The sequence below is a fragment of the Poecilia latipinna genome, unplaced genomic scaffold (genome assembly GCF_001443285.1).
Source record: "Poecilia latipinna isolate Pla-1442-1.1 unplaced genomic scaffold, P_latipinna-1.0 Scaffold933, whole genome shotgun sequence".
In the NCBI taxonomy this organism is placed as follows: Eukaryota; Metazoa; Chordata; class Actinopteri; order Cyprinodontiformes; family Poeciliidae; genus Poecilia; species Poecilia latipinna.
The window spans coordinates 101764-122227 of record NW_015113549.1 but is presented as its reverse complement, the minus strand read 5'-3'; the positions used below and the strand labels follow the sequence as shown (position 1 = coordinate 122227).

At 41.5% G+C, this 20464-nt stretch overlaps 1 protein-coding gene across 5 annotated transcripts in view; it reads left to right on the top strand.

The window, feature by feature from the left end:
• The window catches only part of znf423 (zinc finger protein 423), a 219171-nt gene that overhangs the window by 99173 nt on the left and 99534 nt on the right, over positions 1-20464 (top strand). For 3 of the 5 annotated variants that reach the window (XM_015049204.1, XM_015049207.1, XM_015049208.1), the window contains exons 5-18: positions 431-555; positions 966-1047; positions 1130-1205; positions 1408-1688; positions 1775-2052; positions 2797-3183; positions 3910-4091; positions 4975-5514; positions 6208-6355; positions 7495-8037; positions 8826-9010; positions 9586-10001; positions 10803-11019; positions 12891-12975. In XM_015049204.1, the coding sequence (XP_014904690.1) occupies positions 431-555; positions 966-1047; positions 1130-1205; positions 1408-1688; positions 1775-2052; positions 2797-3183; positions 3910-4091; positions 4975-5514; positions 6208-6355; positions 7495-8037; positions 8826-9010; positions 9586-10001; positions 10803-11019; positions 12891-12975 (3545 nt within the window). Of the gene's footprint in view, positions 1-430; positions 556-965; positions 1048-1129; positions 1206-1407; positions 1689-1774; positions 2053-2796; positions 3184-3909; positions 4092-4974; positions 5515-6207; positions 6356-7494; positions 8038-8825; positions 9011-9585; positions 10002-10802; positions 11020-12890; positions 12976-18236; positions 18258-20464 lie in introns of all 5 variants that reach the window. The other 2 variants (XM_015049205.1, XM_015049203.1) reach the window with 1 other exon arrangement.

The following is a 20464-nucleotide window of genomic DNA, read 5'->3' as shown; positions in this document are numbered from 1 at the left end:
GGAATTTTTTTTCTTTTATTCCTCCCCAAAAAAAAAAAAAAAAAAAAAAAAAAAAAAAAAAAACTTGAGCTTAAAGAACTTAAATAGCTTGACTTTTGTCACTCACCAAATCGATTTTGAATTAAAACTTGACATCAAGTTAGGCTGAGGCAGCAGTTAGTGGAAGTAACACTGCCACCTGTAGGTCGGAGGCAGCATCACTTAATCGCAATGATTTTGACTATTTTTGGAGAAAATTAGCAATAAACTCAAAATTATGCTTTAGATCTGTTGATTTTTGGTGAATTTCTGAGATAAAGGAATCATAAAAAAACTGGAAAGATTGATTTATAGAAATCTATTATAAAAATTAAGTAGGAACATTTAGTTCCAGTGTTTAGGTTTATGTTAGCTAGGAACTGAAATAACTCCTGGTTCTGTCCGCTTTCAGCCGCCTGAGCTACCTGAAGCGACACGAGCAGATCCACAGCGACAAGCTGCCTTTCAAGTGCACATTCTGCAGCCGCCTGTTTAAACACAAGAGGAGCAGAGACCGCCATGTGAAGCTCCACACAGGTTCGTTCAAACGTCTCTGCAGCTCATTACTCCTTCTTCTCTTATTGGCTGAAGAGTCGTCATCAGGTGGACTGAGAGGCCCAAATATGGAAAAGATCCAATCAAGTATTAGAGTTACTGGGAATAGATTTATTAAACCTCAATTCTCCACCACTTGTTGAACATTACATACTTCTTTTTGTTACTTTCCCAGAACTGAAATCTGTCTTTACAGAAATCACTGAGCCTGAATGAGCTCCAGATTATTGAACAGATTGTTAATAAGTCAGATTTTATGCATTTTGCCTAAGCAGCCTTGCAGTAAGAATCAGAATTAAAAATCTCCTCTTTAACTTTTTTTTTGTTTGTTTTATTAAACATAAACTGACATGTTCCACCAGGAATCTCATCTTCAGTTTTATCGCCTGCAGGTGATAAGAAGTATAGCTGCCAGGAATGTGAAGCTGCGTTTTCTCGCTCCGATCACCTGAAGATCCATCTTAAAACACACAGGTAGTAGCATTAAAAACCTCTAAAAAAAGTGTATTTCTGTTTCTTCAGTCTGATTTGTGGCTTATTGATTTTTCCTCTGCAGCTCCAGCAAACCATTTAAATGCTCAGTGTGCAAACGTGGCTTCTCTTCCACCTCATCACTGCAGAGCCACATGCAGGTAAACGGCTTCATTTTCTCTAGAGATGCACCGATCCACTCTTTTCACTTCTGATACAGATATTTCAGGTTTAATATTTACCGATACCGTTTCGAAAAACAATGGTATTGGAACCGATATAGGTATTAATATTGGGTCGGTGCATCTCTAGTTGTCCTCCAAAGCGAACAGATGAGTGCATTAAAACATTCGGACCTTGCAGGCTCACCGTAAGAACAGAGAGCACCTGGCGCTGCGGAGCGAGAAGGACGGCGGGAAGAAGGGGACTGGCGGAGACGTGGACCTGGACCAGGACCTGTACATGTGCGATTATTGCGAGGAGACGTTCAGCCAGACGGACGAACTGGAGAAGCACGTCCTGACCCGACACCCACAGCTGTCCGACCGGGCCGACCTGCAGTGCATCCACTGTCCGGAGATCTTCCTGGACGAGGCGTCGCTGCTCACGCATATCGAAACGCAGCACGCCAACCGGAAGCACAAGTAACGGCAGCGTTCCGCCTTCTGAACGCTCCTGATAGGAGAATCGCTGCAGCTGGACCTCACTGTGGTTCTCCTTCCCCTCCCAGATGTCCGGTCTGCTCGGAGCAGTTCCCGTCCGTGGAGGACGTCTACTGCCACCTGGACAGCCACCGCCAGCCCGACTCGTCCAACCACAGCGCCGCCAGTCCCGATCCGCCGCTCGGAAGCGTGGCCTCCATGAGCTCGGCCACGCCGGACTCCAGCGCCAGCCTGGAGAGAGGCTCCACCCCTGACTCCACCCTGAAGCACAGCCAGAGCAGCGAACGAGGCCGCAGGAGGGGCGGAGACTCCGGGGAGGACGGAGCGATTAGTCTGGCCCATCAAGGTACTGGTACCATCAGCTGGGACCATCAGCACCCTCACAGGTCTGCCTGTAAAAGTCAACCCTCCACCTGGATCTGATCCAGAACGCTGCTGCTGGCGTTCTGACTAAAACCAGGAGGTTAGAGCACATCACCTGGTTCTACAGTCCTTCCACTGAGAGAATAGACTTTAAAATACTGATGTTAGTTTATAAATCACTGAACGGCTTAAAAATATTAAAGATCTGCTGTTGTTACCTTCCAGATCTCTCAGGTCTTCTGGTTCTGGTTCTGCTCTGCATCTCCAGAACCAGAACCAAACATGAAGAAGCAGCTTTCAGCTTCTATGGGCCACAAATCTGGAACAAACTTCCAGAAAACTGCAAAACAGCTGAAACACTGAGGTCTTATAGATCTAAACAACAAACCCACCTGTTTAAAGTTTTTGAAACATGATCAATGAAACATTAATCAACATTTTGATCTGTAATGATGACACTTGGAAAAATGTAATGTTTCCATCGTTGAGTTTTTGTGTTTTTATGATGTACAGCAAATTTCAGCTACTGCCTTGTAGCTGAAATTTGCTGTACAAATAAACTTGATTGATTGTTTTAGCAACTAAAACTGTTTAAGGATTAAGTGCAGGGAAGATACTGATTGCTCTTGCATACCTTCAAAAACCCCAATTTAATAGTAAATTATTGCGGAGAAACGTTTTCCTGCCAATGATTGACAGTGTTAATGTCCAGCTCTTGTTTCTGCAGGCTCAGGAGGGAGTTGGGCTAAGGTGACGTATTCGTGCCCGTACTGCTCAAAGAGAGACTTCCACAGCCTGGCCGTGTTAGAGATCCATCTGAAGACCATCCATGCAGACAAGCCGCAGCAGAGCCACACCTGCCAGCTCTGCCTGGAAACCCTGCCCACGCTCTACAACCTCAACGAGCACGTGCGAAAGGCCCACCGCGCTAGCGGCGGGAGCGTCGGCTCGGCGGCGGCGGCAGCGGCTTTCCCTCTGCTCCAGTTCACAAACGTCACGGCGTTTCACTGCAACTATTGTCCGGACATGTTTGGGGACATCAACTCCCTGCAGGAGCACATCCGAGTGTCCCACTGCCTGCCTGGGGGGATCATGGCAGGATCCACCACGCTAGGTCTGCTCACTCTGAAGCTAACGGCCTGGGTCTAAAACATCTGTCAGGATTACTGAGACCATCAGTCTGACCCCAACCCAAAAATTATGATGTTTATTTATAGCTGCCACTTAAAATAAGTCATAAAAGGAATAAAAATAAAAAATAAAATGTGATAAAACATATAAAAGCTAATTACAATTTTTAAAAAAGAGTGACTTTGGCAAATTAAACATTTTTATATGCTTTTTGTTGTATTTATAAGAAGATAAATGAAATAAAATATTTATTTCAACCAAATAAAAATGTCAGACAAAAATAAAGTGAAGAAAATCATAATAAACAAACATAAAATAGCAAAATTTCTATATCCATTTCGAAAAAGAGTAGGAAGGCGACAAAGCTAGGAATAAAAATAAATAAGTAAAATAATAAAAAAACATAAAAGCTAGCTAAAATTAAAAGAGAAATAAAAGATTTTTATGTTTTTCATTATATTTATGAGAAAGAAAATGAATAATAACCCCCCTAATGGCTGTCTATAAACATGTCCTACATTATACATATTGACACATCTAATGTTTATAATTATACAAATCATTTGTACAATCCTATAAAATAGATTAATATTTGTAATTTAACTTTTGTAAAATGGGAATGGAAGATAATTTCCGCAGTATTGTTTTGCTGATAGTTAAAGTACTGAATGATTAAAAACTGATTTCTGACGTCCTGTCGCTCCTCCAGAGGGGAACCACGCCTTCTTCTGCAACCAGTGCTCCATGGGGTTCCTGACGGAGTCCTCGCTGACGGAGCACATCCAGCAGACGCACTGCACCTCGGCCACAGGAGGCGGGACGGCGTCGGGAGGAGCCGTGGCCAAACTGGAGTCCCCTGTCCTCCAGGCTGCGTCTCAGTCCTTCATGGAGGTGAGAATCTAAACACATAAGAAAACCTGACACCACCTTAATTCTCCTTTTTTTTGTTTTTGTTTTTATTTTTTGCAACTGAAATGCCAAATTTGAGTTTATCTGTTGTAGTAAATGTTTGATTTGAGCTCAGCTAAAGCTCATTGCTGAGTTGGCTCACTCATGAGTTAACTAAGCTAATTTAAGTTAGACTATTTATGTTAACGAGTAAGCTAACCTCATGTTAGTTTACATTAGCTAACGTGAGGTTTAGTAAGCCAAAAAGTCTTACTATAAGTGTTAGTTTTGTCTTATAATGACCAAAAATACTTTGTAAGATTTTGTGTTTTTGCAATGTAGGCTAAAGTTTGCTATCATTTGCATTTTTTGCTAACTTTGAGTTCTTTAGCTGCTCCTTTGTCTGTTATAAGCACGTTTTTAAGAATTTAGTTGAAATAGTGGATTAGTTAATTTGTTTATTTAGTTTTAGACGTAGGTTATTTTTAAATGACTTTTTTCTGTCGATCAAAGGGTGTTATTTTTTTCATAGGTTTAATTAAAGAAATGTGAACAAATTGTACTTCCTTCAGTTAAGAACCGAGAATGATTCATAGTTCAGAGTCAAGTGGCTTAATTAACACAAAAGCCTGAACTTAAAGGTCAAAACCACTTTAAAGATTACTGACGCTTTAAAAATGGAGTTTAAAAATGACTCTAGATTTCTGCACAGCTCTAAAAACAAGCCGTCAAATCTAATTGTGATTTAAGGAGTGTGCTTGTTTATCTTCCTCCTGCTCTGCATATCTTTCTCCATTTCCTCTCTCCCTCCACAGGGACGCAGCGTTCACCGTTGGGGACTAACGGTGAATGCTGATTTTTATGAAAATGTATTTTCCATGTCCAGGTCTATTCCTGCCCTTACTGCACCAATTCTCCCATCTTCGGCTCACTCCTCAAGCTCACCAAGCACATCAAGGAGAACCACAAGAACATCCCGCTGGCTAACAACAAACGGCAGGCGAAGGTGGCTGACCTCAGCCCAGCCTCGTCCGACGTGGAGATCTCCTCTCCCAAACGCCACCGCCTGGGCGGTGACTCCACCCCGTCCCTGGGAAGCAACGGCGATTATCCCTGCAACCAGTGCGACCTCCGATTTTCCAGTTTCGAGGGTTTCCAGGTGCATCTGAAGTCTCACCTGGAGATGCTGCTGAGGCGCCAGTCCTGCCCGCAGTGCAACAAAGAAGACTTTGAGACGCAGGACGCGTTGCTGCAGCACCTCACGGTTCATTACACCACCACGTCGACGCAGTACGTGTGTGAAAGCTGTGACAAGCAATTCTCGTCCGTGGACGACCTGCAGAAACACCTGCTGGACATGCACACCTTCGTCCTGTACCACTGCACCCTCTGCCAGGAAGTCTTCGACTCCAAGGTCTCCATACAGGTAAACCACACACTGCCCTGCACAACATGGCCGCCGGACTCGCGCTAATGAGACGACAATAAAACCTCTGACGTCTTTCTATAACCAAGCCCTAAAAGATGTAGATTATAAAAAAACATCTGCTGTATTTCTATTAAAAAAGAAATGTAATTAAAATCACACGTGAAAAAGTTTGTTGTCTTCTTTAGTTTTTAACGACAGCTTGCATCCATCAATGTTACACTGCTGCCAACTTGAGTTTTACTAGAGTCTGTACTATTGATATTGTTGTAATTTTATGGCTTTGTACATTGGTTATATCTAGGGTTTATAGGGACTTTCATTATGTGTCTCATGATAATGTTTTATTCACTCACCTGGTCAGGGACTAAAGATGGAAACAAGCTAAACTAAATCTGAGACAAAGCATCTTTTATTAGTGTTTTTTGCACGTTGTCCCTATTTTAAAAAAACTAATTAACTAAACCATTGCATGTTGAGGAAAACAGTCTGGAAAAGTCCAGAGAAGCATTTAATCTAAGTTTCATACTGGATTTCTTAAGTGTCCAGCAATAAAATCCTTTCCTCTGTAAATCTGCTGCACAACTTTTGTATTTATGTTTAAAAATTTGATGAAAAGGTGGAAAGTAGATTAAGGAAAAGTGTGGAAATTTAAAATGAAAACCCATGGATTTATGTCCCCCTGCCTTCCAGGTGCATTTGGCTGTGAAGCACAGCAACGAGAAGAAGCTGTTTCGCTGCACAGCCTGTGCCTGGGACTTTAGAAAGGAGGCAGACCTTCAGCTCCATGTCAAACATAACCACCTGGGTCAAAGGTCAGGCCTCCCTGGAGGACTCGCAGGTACACTCATATCTCTCTACACATTTTCTCTGTTTTGCTTTGACTCTCACACTTACTTTAGTATCTTTGGCCATATTTTCATTTTCAACCCCTTAAGAAGACAAAAACTGGGATTTCTACCATCTGATCCATCAAAAGAGGTTAAAGTTACTACCTTTGGCCGCTAAAGGAGCCGAAATGGCGAGTAGGTGTGAAGTAGAGGGCAGTGTGAAGCGGTTAGATTTATTTAAAGACCTTGGTTGTTCAACCTTCCAGCGCCGCAACCAAGTGTTTTTCCTCTAGTTTCTAGTGAAAATATCTTATTACACTTGAAATAAGACAAAACTAACTTACAAGTAACTTTTCTGCACAATATAGGAGTTTGTTTTAAGTCAATAGTTCCTTAATATTGATAAAAAAAAGTAATTGAAATAACCTGCTAGAGGAACAAGACATTTCCTATATTAAGCCAAAGTGACTTCTGTTACTGGCAGTTACATTTTTTGGGAATAAGTTAATGTTTTTTGGTGTCTGGAAAATGATCAGTTTCAAAAAACTACATATTATCAAGTCACATTTGACAGGCGCTGGTCCGTTACCTAGCAACCCCAGTAGAGTTCCGCACGTTACTTAGCAACCCAAGCAGAGCTCCAGCATGCTTGGTCCGCTGGTTTTACCGATGTACAATGGCTGCTGGAAAAGACGTGTTTTGTTGTTGACTTATCATCCAGAAACCACTTGATGCATTCTTGTTGGTTGTGCTGGAGGCTCCACTTCTGCTTTTCAAAGATGTACGGTTACATAATTGCACATCTGTCTGCAGCCATTTTCACATGTGAATGTAAACATTGAGTTTGGCGGCATAACCAGCAGCAGCTTATTTGAATGTAAAGTGACAGACGCCCTAAAACAGCTCAGAATATGCAGAACCAAGTAGAATAAAATCTCATTATCTAAGAATAATTTTGTACAAAAATTAAAATGAACATGTTTTGCCTAGACCATAGACCTGTCCTAACCTGTTCAAGGAAGCGTAACAAGTCACCTTTAAAGCATTCTGGATTCTGAAATCTTTCCTATCATGGGCTGAGAGTAGAGAAAAAACATAACAGCGCACAGTAATCATAGTTTTGACGTTAACGAGGTGTTTCTTCCTGCAGGGCTGAAGCCTCGGAAGTGCATCTTCTGTGGGGAAACGTTCGGAACAGAAGTGGAGCTCCAGTGTCACATCACCACCCACAGCAAGAAGTTCACCTGTCGCTTCTGCGGCAAAGCTTTCCACGCCATCTCGCTGCTCGAGAGACACCTGCGGGAGAAGCACTGTATCTTCGACGGCAGCAACGGCGGTGGCACCGGCAGCAGTGGGAGTCAGAACGGGACGCCCAACGGCCTGGCTCAGACCTCCAAGCGGGGAGGAGCAGGAAGCGGCGCGGCGGCAGCAGCAGAGAGAGCGACGGTGGCGGCCGCCGAACAGGCCGACCTGCAGAACATCCTGCTGAAGGGCGGGGTGGTTGGGGGCGGGGGGTCGTCGCAGGCAGGCGACACGGCCAACAGTCATGAGGCGAGCGGCGGAGAAGAGGAGCTGGACAACTCCGAGCCCATGTACGCCTGCGACATCTGCGGCGCGGCATACACCATGGAGTCGCTGCTGCAGAACCACCGGCTGCGGGACCACAACATCCGGCCAGGAGAAGACGACGCAGGTAAAGCTGCCGTCCAGGTGGGAGGGCTGGACGAAATGTAAAATGCTACAAAGTCATTTTGGCTTAGTTTGTAGTGAAAGTCTCAATATTCTTAAAATAGAACTTAAAAGTGACTTTTCAACAAGATATAGGAGCTTGATTGAAGTCAGTGATTCATTAGATGAGAAATGTAAGTTAGCTTTCCCGTGTATTAAGACAGTTTTTTTTATTTTTTAGAAATAGCTAAAAAAAATTTCCACTTTGTTGCAGTTTCTACAATTGTTCTTCCCTGAGTTCACCTCATCAAGTCAAAACAGATTCTTAAGCCTTCAACCAATAAATGCAATTAAAATCTTTTGTAAAAATGTTATTTTTTGTAAAAATGTTATTTTTACAAAAAATTGGAGAAGAAATATCCTTGAATCATTTCATATGAGTCCATATTGATAATTACTGGTTCATTTTTTGTTTTAAATATCTGAAATGCAGCCTAACTGGTGGCGTAACCTTTCCTTTATTATCCAACGTTTTCACACTGCACCGTTGTTTTCTTTTATTTTCATGACGGAATCTTAAAGTGCTGCTGCGCCAGTCACGCCACACATTGTTGCTAGGCAACCAAAAAAGGACTGAGTTGCTAGGTAACCAAGGAGAATGAGAGTTAGTTGATTCTACCAACCTTCAGTGAAATTTTTGCTTATTCTCCCTCATGTGTTGTCTACTGATATTGATCTTGTGTTTAGTGCGATATATATTGTTTGTACAGGATCAGATTTTTATTATTTTTTTTGTTTCTTTCTGTTTTCCAGGTTCCAGGAAGAAGAAGGCAGATTTCATCAAAGGGAACCACAAGTGCAACGTGTGCTCCAGGACGTTCTTCTCTGAGAGCGGGCTGCGTGAGCACGCTCAGACGCACCGCGGCCCCGCCAAACACTACATGTGTCCCATATGTGGGGAGCGCTTCCCGTCTCTGCTGACTCTCACTGAACACAAGGTACAAACTGATCTGCAGCTCTGGGTCTGTGTTTCAGTCCAGTAAATGTTTGTTTCCTTATTGAAGAATGCTGAGAGGTTGCAGTACCAGCTCTAAACTGTTTATTTTCCTCATACTAACTTTTTAAAGGTTTTATTTAGTGGCTGAATTTTTGAGATGGATACATATTATTATTAATGACATTTCAGACAAGTGTCTGATGACTTTCCCATCAGATTGGCCAGACATGTTTTAGGCTGCATTCACACCAGCCCTGTACTGTCCAACCAAAACAAACACAAGAGTCCAACGATAGCGGGAGAAATGACAAACGAGAAATCCTACAATCATTAAAATCTGACGCCACTTATGTTTTCTGAAGAAGGACGCTGCTCTCAGTGTCTTCTTCAGAGGTTTCTGTTGTTTCCTTCTTGGTGCAGCACCCCCACAGGCAAGGATGGGAACATGTTTACAATTAGTTGGGTTTGTTTGACTCAGTGCAGTGTGAAAGCTTCCAGCCCTGGATTTCTCCAATCTAATAATAGTTTCTGTTTTCTGACCTTCTGTCTGCATGCTGTGGGTCACTCTTCCTCCAGGTGACCCACAGTAAAAGCCTGGACACAGGAACCTGTCGGATCTGCAAGATGCCCCTGCAGAGCGAGGAGGAGTTCATAGAGCACTGCCAGATGCACCCCGACCTTCGCAACTCGCTCACCGGCTTCCGCTGCGTCGTCTGCATGCAGACCGTCACGTCAACGCTGGAGCTGAAGATCCACGGCACCTTCCACATGCAGAAGCTCTCCTCTGGATCGGCGCTGGGGGGAGTCGGAGGCGGCAACGGCGGAGTGGGCGCAGGCAACGGCTCAGCCTCCTCGTCCCCCAACGGGCAGCTGCAGCCGCACAAGCTCTACAAATGCGCCTTCTGCTTGAAGGAATTCAAGAATAAAGGGGATCTGGTGAAGCTGGACGTCAACGGGCTGCCTTACGGCCTGTGTGCCAGCTGCATGAGCAGGTAGGAAGGGAGATCACCAACCCAGTTTAACTATAAATCAAATGAGAATTCAAGCATTCTCACTTCTTAAGATGTTATTTCTCTTGATTGTTATTCCGTCTTCTGTACGATTTTCTGTGCATAATCAGTTCTTCATACTTCAACTGATTTCAACTATTTATATGTCGAAATGTTCAGCTTTTTCTGGAGAATTCTCATGTATTTTTTTGTATTTTCATCTTTTATACTTTTTGTACTATTTCAACTTTCATGCAAATTTTGGCTCAACTGAAATGCACTGAAGTTCTTTGGAATTTCACAAAATTTAGCAAAAACTTTGTGCCGTTTCACAAGCTACTACTTCTGCCTACTTCAACCTAGAAACTCCATTCAAGTTTTACGCTAGTCACAAGATGTTAGTCTATCTTGAAATGATTCGGCTTTTTGATATCTCCTACGGTTTTTCTAAAATCGCTATTTCAGTTTTATCAGATTTTGGAGGGTTTTCAGTTTTACAGTGTAATGAAGGAATTCTTCACCTGACAGTGCGCCCTCTAGTCACTGACACTTTACTGATTTTTCACAAACAAAATGCTGCTGTTCGTACAAATTTCACTCTAGAGAAATAATTTATGCATCAAAACGTACGCATGAGTATCTGTTTTGAGAAAATATATGCGTCATTAAAGTAGGTTTTACGGTTTTCTCTCAAACTCTTCCTGCAGACATGTCACCATATCTTTCATCAGATTAGCATTCTTACGTCTGTTTTGCTAAGTACCGCCATTTTTCATGTTATAATATGATGTTTAATCCACTCAGGGGGACGAACGGCCAGAGTCCCAGCCAGAGCGGAGGAGCAGTGACGCCGGGGGACACTCCAGCAGACAAGGCCCTGACCGGGCTGAGGTGTCCGGAGTGTGGCGTGAAGTTTGAAAGCGTCGAGGATCTGGAGAGTCACGTCCAGACGGATCACCCTGAGGTCAGCCCCGAAACCAGCGCAGCGGGAAAGAAGGCCGAGGCTTCGCCTGCACCCAAGGTGAGACGGAAACTGTGGAGAATTACAGTTAGAATTCTGGTCTTTCTTCTCATAATTCTGAGGTTAAGGTAAAAATGACAGAAAAAAAATCATTATTCTGAACTTGTAATCAGAATTCTGGAAAAAAAGGGTCACATTTCTGAGAAAAATAGTAATAATTGAGAGATTAAAGTCAGAATTTGGAGAAAAAAGTCAAAAATCTTCCTTTTTCTCCTTTGATCCTCATCCTCTTCTGCAGCGTACGAATTATCCTCTGCTGGTAAGATGTTTGTTGCCGGTAACCTCTCAGCAGAATCCCTCCCGTGCAGTGTTTGATACGTGAGCAGGAGTCAGCAGATGGAGACGTTTCTGGGAGAGCGGCAGACAGTTTGTGTTTGTGTCGGGCGTTGCTGTGTGTTCCCGCAGCGGATGTGTGTGCGCACGGCGTTGCGTGTGTCAGCCGGGCCCCAGCGGCTCCTGCGGCTGGGCTGTGCTGCTGCATTGTGGGAGCTGTTCACTCAACTTGATATTGACAGTCAGGCTCCCCGGGACCTGCCGCTGTGTTTCTGAGTGTGTGTGTGTGTGTGTGTGTGTGTGTGTGTGTGTGTGTGTGTGTGTGTGTCAGTTCCCAGGGACTCCCTGTCTTACCTACACCTTTGTTTCTGCTTAGTCTAACAGCACAAAGCAGACAAAGTAGGATTTTCTGAGTGTGTGTGTGTGTGTGTGTGTAGTGACTGTAGCAGAGTGAAGCAGCAGAGGGAAAGTGGAAGTGGGGCCTTTGTGTATTTTGTATGTGTTTGTGCATGAGTGATCGCTGTGTGCAGTGAATGGATAAGCAGAGCTGCTCCTCAGCTCTCATTTCTGTGACTCATCCTGGATTTTCTGCATCTTTCTTTCTCTCTTTTGTTCAGTCATCTTTCCTAAATGTTTTCATTACATTATTATTATTATTCTTTATTTCTCGCTGTTTCTGCAGCTGTTGAGCATCTGAAACATTGTTTTTCCCCCCAAACTTTTATCAAAACAATTACAACCAAAACAGGGGCAAAACGCAGAGTTATTACCTTGTTTTATTATGATCTTGGTTAGCTGCTATGTTTTGTTTTCAGCTTCAGTCATCACAGTTAGAAACTAGAGATCGGGCTGAAATCTGGTTGTTGTGATGAACTCTGACCTGAACATTCAGAGTCACATAAAGACAGTTGCAAAGACGGCCTTCTATCATCTGAAGAACATTTCCAGGATTAAAGGACTAATGTCACAGCAAGATCTAGAGAAACTAAGTCGTCCATGTGTTTATCTTTAGTTGGATTAGCTGCATTCCCATTATAGATGTGTGTAAAATTGTATCAATATTCCACTAATAATTTTGCAGTTGTGGTTTTTCCATTAAATAAGAAATGCAATAAAAATCACACGTGAATACGTTGGTTCACACGATAAGTCATAATCCTCCTACCACTTCCTGTGATCTTTTCTTCATCTTTTCCACCAGCAGTAACTTCTGCTTGTTGATCACATGATTCGTGTGATGTGCAACAAGTGTTCGAAAAACCACCTCATCGGAGCGCAAAAACCAGTCACGCAAATGTTTGGACAAATCTTTGTTCAAGATTTACACCTGAAATCTGGACCAAACTACCAGAAAACTGTTAACCAGCCGAAACACCGTCTTCCTTTAAATCAAGACTAAAACCCGCCTGGTTACAGTTGCCTAATTGGAACACTGATCAACATGTTTGACGCATTATTGCTTGGTGATTTTGATGACATTTGACTGAATGTCATGTTTATCGCTTGTTTCATAATTGTGAAACTGTAAGCACTTTGAACCACCTTGTTGCAGAAATGTGACTCATTTTGATTGGTGTCTTTTGTGTTTTCTATTCTAGAAAAAGACCTACCAGTGTATTAAATGCCAAATGACGTTTGAGACGGAAAGAGAGATCCAGATCCACGTGGCTAATCACATGATCGGTGAGTAAAACTGCTTTCTTTTTAACGTGTGTGTTCTGGCGTTGCGTCATCTCCGTGTTGGTTCTGTGGCGCTCCAATGCGAATATTTTCCCCTGAAAGCACATGCAACACACTCATACATGTTCAGAACAGACAAACTGGCTATTTGTCATTTGTTGGTTGTGCGATGGAGCTGCTGTTCATCTTCTACCTTCTGAGAGGTTGAAATTGTTGATGTTTTCACCTCAGATGCTAATAGGAGTTGATTTGTTCCTCGGTTGTTGTGTTTATTTGTTGCCTAGGTTGCGTTTGCATTAAGCAATATAAGTGCACAGACTTTCAGAGACTTGATTAATTGTGGGAAAAGGCTCTAAAGTTTTGCTCTCATTGTTGCCGAGCAGCACAAGTTAAGCTAAAACCTTCCTTGTGGCTTGGATGTTCTGTTAGAAACCTCCTGCGGGACTCTTATTATTTTTTTCTCTGCTCACCACTAATTTGCTGCCTTAGCATCCCTGTCGTCATGGAGATTAACGAGGTGGACTCTCGAGTTGTTCTGGAGGAAAAAATGCTCTGCTCGCCCCCCCTACACACACACAGACACGCACACGCAAACTCATGCACACACACCTGACAGGTAGAGGCGCTGATGCACTCCGAGGGGCTGCGAGTGTGTGTGTCTGAGTTTTCCAAGTCGGCTCTGATGCAGCTGCAGAACCTCTTACTTCACACACACACACACACACACACACACACACACACACACACCAGATGGGATTTTAGGTATTATCAGGTCTCCCATAATTGCTGCAGTATTGCTATGAATAGTAAAAAGCTGTTGGTGAACCAGTTCTTTTTGGAGCTTATTCGAATTACAGAAAAAGACGGAAACTGAAACTCAGTAAAAGTTAACGTTAGTTGGAAGACGAGACAGAGGAAGAACTGCTGCTGCCATATTTGTTTTTAACAACAAAAAATAACTTTGGGCACAAAAGTTAATAACATGTAGTGTTAGAAACCATTTTTGGTTGAAAGCTTTTCTAAGGTGTGACTTATTATTGTCAAAATGTTCATGACCCCATTATCATGGCTGGGTGGATGGATTTTATATATAAATAAACAGAACCTCTGTTACTGAAAATGCTTGTCAGTCTTTTTGTAGCATTACTTTGCTGAGATGCTTCCTAATTCCTGAAGTCCTGTTTCAGGTGCTTTCCTGCTACTTTCTGGGTGAGGAGGAAAACTGTGTTTGACCTGGAAATGCTAATGAAGGGAATTATTAAACCTGAAAGAGGAAGACGTTAATTATCAAGTCCTTTTGTTCTCTCGGCTGCAAGGAACTTTTAGTTGATGTTATGAGCAGAAATTAATGTGCAGCTTCATTTACAACACAAAACTAACTAAGGGTCAAAAGGTTAAAAAAGTAAGTTATGATGTAGAAATACCAGAAAACATCTAGTAAGCTTCAGACCATCTTCAGATAGCTGGGATGTCTTTTAGTCTGGGATTTCAGGAGGATAATTCAGAGCAAAGCTACAGACTGTTTATATAAGTCTAGATATTCAGCTCTTGATGCAAACAATGCAATTTTGGTATTTTCCTTTCAGACACATTATTTTTATGCAGTTAAAAGTTAATTGGTTCACCAGCTTGGCAGGAATGCTGTGTGTGTTTATGTTTGTATGCTGGTATAATGGTGCAGAAGATGCAACAACTTCATGGTGGGAATGTTTCTGATCTGGTCCAGTTCTGCTCATTATTCTGCTTCACCGATTCGCCTCAATTTTTTCTCGCTCAGTGAAAAATGTCTGTCATAAAATCATTGTCATAATCTCTTTTTATGTATCAATTTTTGAAATAATAACATATTCAGCAGTATTTAATTTTCATTCGGTTTAATTAATATACAACAAACTGAACAGAGAATCTGCAGTTTTGAAATCGGGGAACATTTCTCCAACTGAAGTGATCAGGAGTCGGTAAAACTCTCTGAAAGATGAGTTTCTTGTTCTGCAGGTTTTCTGTTCTATCCTGCAGCAGCGGTTTAGCTGCTCCAAAGCCTCCATAACGTGCTGTTAGCTCCCAGGTAGCGAGATGCATGGAGTCTAGTCAGGTGTGTGAATTACAGTTTGTCAAAATGACTGCTGGCCTTCAGTCACTATTTTAAAAAATATTTGGTTAACGCCTCCCCTGTTCCAGCCTTACATCTACCTCCTCATGGTTCTTTTAGTTACACCATCACAACCAACTAAGTGACACAAATCATAGAGGATGAATATCAGAACTTATTTTTATTCCCTTATTCACTTTTTTGACCAACTAATTTATTTCTAGATTTATTCTCCTCCATTTTACTCGTCACCATGTCTCTAAAAAACAAAAAATAATAAAGACGTCTTTTAGATGCAAAAAGTCCATTTTGTAAGTGACCCTGGAAAGTAACTGCATCCCAAAAATCTGTCTCAATAATATCCAATCAACATGAATAATAAAAGATTATATTTTAATTCTCCAATCCATATTTTTTGATGAACTAGATGTATTTGAACTTTGATTTGACACAAATGTAATGTATTATTCTACTTTTCTCATCATCATCCTACTCAAAAATTGAAATAGAAGAATTATTTAGAGGCAGAAATCTAATTTTGCTTATGGATCACAAACATTTACTTAGGCTAAAATCTCCTTTATTATGTCAACAATACCTCAAATAACTTTTATATATAATTTTCTGATAACTCTAATACCTTGTGCTTCTGTGTAAAAGTTTTTAATCGTCTCTCAGTTTTTTCTTTTTTCCATCTGATCCGAACGGTTTTCCTGTAAACTTTTCCTGATCTTTTGTTCTTCCGGGTTTCCTGAATGAAACAGGAAAAAAAAAGAAACAGAAGGTGGTTTAAAACTTTTGCTCAGTGTTATATTTATTCTGAATTATTCTGATGATCAAGGGCCCACACACTGATCTCACTTCATCTTCAAAGTGGGGTCCTTAAATTGCTGCTGGTTCCCAGTTCAGATTCCCCCTGATTGGACCGTCACGCCCCGTGTGTGTTCTCCCTACCTCCGGCTCCGATGTTAATTAAAGCACCATGAGGCCTTTGCTCCGAAACCAGGAGAGAAGAGCCGCTCAGCCACAGGAGGGGAAGGAGGCAGGAAGGTTGAAAGAAGCAAAATGAGCAAAAAAAAATCTGTTCCTGAACCAAGTTTTTATTATAAAAGTTTCAATTAATTTTTTTTGTTCTTTTCTGAGACACTTTGCTTCTTCCTGTGTTTCTACACTTGTTCACTCTGGACTTCTTGGATCGAGAAAGTAATTTCTACCTGCAGCTAAATCAGGTTTCAATTACACTTTTGGAAATCTGTGGAATATACTTCTTCTTGTTTGCAGCAAACATCTATTTAATTATCATTAGCAAACAAACAACGAGGCATTTCTCTGCATTTATGGCTACAATAAACAATAGAACATGTTTACACTGCAAAACAAAATCTTACCAAGTATTTTTATCTAGTTTTTAGTGCAAATATCACTTGAATTAAGACAAAACTAACTTATAAGTTACTTTTCAACCATAAATAAAAGCTTGTTTTAAGTCAAGAATTCTTTAATATTGATGAAAAAGAACTATAGGAAATAATCTACCAGTAGTAATCTACCCATATTACTATAACTTGTATTTGGGAAAAGCTGTCTTGTTCCACTGGAAAATTATTTGTCTTATAAATAGAACTTTTTCATCAATATTAAGGAATTATTGACTTAAAATAAGCTCCCATTTCCTCCTGAAAAGTTAGTTTTGTCTTCAAGTGTCCTGAGAGATTTTCACTAGAAACCAGATCAGAAATACTTTGAAATTTTGTGTTTTTCAGTGCAGTTATAGCTGCAGCAGTAATAATTATAAATCATGAACGGTTGGGTTTGTTTGGGTTCTGGACGACCGAGCGGTTCCTGGACTTTACTGGATGAGAGGAAGAGGAGAAGACGAAGGTGCTCTACAGACATTGATGGACGTAGTCTGTGAAAATGAACGAGACATGCAGTTTTTTTTATTCTTTTGCATATTGCAGCTGCTGAAACAGATCAGCTAATTTTCCAGAGCAGCAGCTGTAACAGTTTCATCATCTGCTCTCCTAAATTTGATAGATTTTCTTTTGGGGTAGCGACACAGCGCGCTGATATGTTTCGTTCTCCTCTCTCCTCTCACCTCTCCCTGTCACCGTATGAACATGTATATTTGTTCCTGCGTCTCTCCGGACTGTGTCGCAGTGATTTCTGGCAGCCTTTATTGTTTTCTGCTGTGCAGCTGCACATCATGAAGTAGTTCCCTCCCTGTGTGACGGTGTGAGGCGGTGAGACGGATCACCGAATGTGCGTTGCTTCTGTTTCCTGGACGACAGTCAGGAAGCGAAAATGGGCTGTTGGTTTTTAAAGCCTTGTTGTGTCAGAAGCTGTTTGAAATGATGCACTGAACACATGCATTTCCCTTAAATAAAGTCGTCAACAGCAGGTTTGAAATGTTGCATGCGGCCGCTAATGCTTTGTTAATCACCTCGGTTAAGATTTCACAGCATGAAAACGACACATTTAGAAGCACAAACAGAACAGTTCCGTTGCTCAAAATGAGATGTTCACTTTATCCATGAAACCATTTTTTTTAATCTGTTTTTTACATTTATTATTCCCTTATTGGTTCTTATAATCAGTAATGTTGGATTTCAGCTAGTTTTGCTGTAGGAATCACCTAACCTCAGATCAAAATCATCTGAGATCAGACCCAAAACCCGAACCAAAGACCCACAGCCTGACTTTATTTAACATCTACGGAGAATTTGTAAAACATTTTGTAAACTTGATTGGAAGCTTCTATTTAACAGGCTTTAAACACTTAATAATAGGCTAACAGTTGTTATTCTGATTCTCTCGTTTATGTCCCAGATAAACAAGGAGTAAATTAAAACTCGAAAGCATGGATCATTTTGCTTTTGTTTGAAAAAATACTTTGATTTCTGCATGAATAAATACAAAAAAGTAGCTCTGAAGACTCAAGAAACACACATTTCACCCTAAAGCCAACAAAAGAATAACAAAACATGACCAGCAGTGTGTTAGTTGTTTATTTTCTTCAGCGTAACGATGAAAAATGTTTTCCCTGATTGACTGGTGAGCTGCGTTGTCTGTAACTGCTTCCTCCTCTCCCCTCCCACCTCATTCACAGCACATTATACTAATCCTGGTCATTCTCTCCTCCGTTCTCCCCCATCCCCACCTTGGATGGCCATAGACGAGCCCACCTGTCAGCAAGGTTTGTCCGCTTTCTGTCTATTAGCTCACTCTGTGAGCGAGGCAGCGCTGCTGTCTCTCTGCCTGCTCATCACCATGAACATTACCCTCCTATAAAGAAAATGCAGAAAATTTTACCACACCTTTATTTCTTCTTTACATTTTCATACCAAGCAGACAAATCCATGAAACTAGGGATGCAAACAATAAATTAACTTATGATTAATTGTCACTTATGGTTTATCAGATTAGAATTTGATCGTTTCACTAATAACATCCGCTTAGATCTTATTTCAGTGTTGCAGTTTGGCCTCCACCCAGAGGAGGGCGCAGCTGGCAATCTCTAAGCAGAGCCAGTTGATACAGAAACAAAGATGGTGGGGCCATACCAGAATGGGAAAGAAAAAAAGGTCCAAACAGAGTCCGGTGTGGGATGCAAAATGCACTTTGTGTGGTTTTGTTTAGCAATATAAACACTCAACAAGCTCCTTCAGTTTCACAAGGTTTTTTTTATTTTTTTTATTTTATCCAACATATTATAAACTGTTTATTCTTTTTTGTTAGGGTAATACAGTCAACTCTTTTCACTGCAAAAACACAAATTTGAGTTTTGTCTTGCAAAAACAAAAATCTCACTAAGTATTTTTGATCTAGTTTCTAGAACAAGATCTTAATACACTTGAAATAAAGCAAAAATAACTTACAATAAACTTTTCAGGAAGATGTGGGAATTTATTTTAAGCCAATAATTCCTTAATATTAATGAAAACGTTCCATTGTCAGATTATTTAACTTTTAACAAGACATTTTCCCTTCCTCTCAGTGAAATAACCTGCCAATGGAACTTTTTCATCAATATTAAGGGACTATTGACCTAAAACAAGCTCCTATATCTTGGTAAAAAGTTATTTGCAATCTCATTTTGTCTTACTTTAAATGCACCAAGATATTTGCAGTAGAAACTATACCAAAAATTATTTGGTGAGAATTTTGTTTTTGCAAGACAAAACTCAGGTTTTCCAGAAAATGGCTGCTTATCAAATAATTGCTAATCGATAGATAAGACAAATCAACTTCAGATTAACTCATTAATCGATAACTTGCATCCCTAATAGAAACAGCTCAGAAATCCTGGAGAACTTCAGTTCTGATCCACTGCTTGGAAAGAAAATGCAAAGGAATGAGGAGCACAAACTATTAAAAAGAAACTCAGATAAAATCCAGATTGTCGTAAAATCCAGATTGCATGGTGTGCAGTCAGCAGATTCCTGCAGAATACATCCTGAAATTGTTTTAAAGAGACAGAGATTTTAATGTGACACATCTTGCACACTTAACTCCCCTCACCTCCCCATTTACCCGATCCCTGCTGCTGGCTGCATGCTCCATTGTCCTTCATACACGCACACACACACACCCACACACACACACGTGCACACAGCTGCCTTGGAGGTATCGAGTGGCCACTCACCTGTATCTAAGTGCTCCCCATGGACTGTGGTGGCTAATGATGTGTCCTCAGCATGAGTTTTACTTACCTATTTAGATCAGTGCACAATAATAACTGGAACTCACATTCCTCATATGTTTCTGACGTTCGCTTTTGGAGTAACGGAGCAAATTTCTGCCTAAAACCCCAAACAGCCTCCTGAGAATCAGCTGCTCTGCGACCCTGGAGTCTGACTTTATCAGGCATCGAATCATCTCTGTTTGCTTTTTTGTTTTGTACCTGGAGGTTGCATTTTTTTGCTTTCTATTAGCCTCCAGTCAAATCTGTGATGCGCCCGACTGCTAATGTCGGTGTGCTGTCTAAGCAGCGGTCCCGCGGGTGGTGGCTGAGCCGATGTGTGTCTGCGCGCGCCGCTAAGTGCACACACCTATCGGTACGTACGTTGATGCGGCTTTGGTCTGCTTACTTTGTGTCACTGAAGACTTAATGAGGCGAATAAGAAGCTTTTAGAGTCAGTGGAGGTGGATAATGTGGTTTAAGGCCCACTCATGTATGAGTGTGTGTGTGTGTGTTGGCCACCAGCTACAAACATGGCTTCTCGTTTCTGCCCTGCTGCACTCCAGCTAATAAGACGGTGGCTGCTCTGCTGTTGGTGTGGAAGATCAGACTCTGCAGCAGAAACAAACGCAGCATAACTCAGCCTGTCTGTGGGGGGAGAGGGAGGAGTCAGCTGGTTTCCTAGATTTACACCAATCAGGCGTAACATTATGACCACTGAC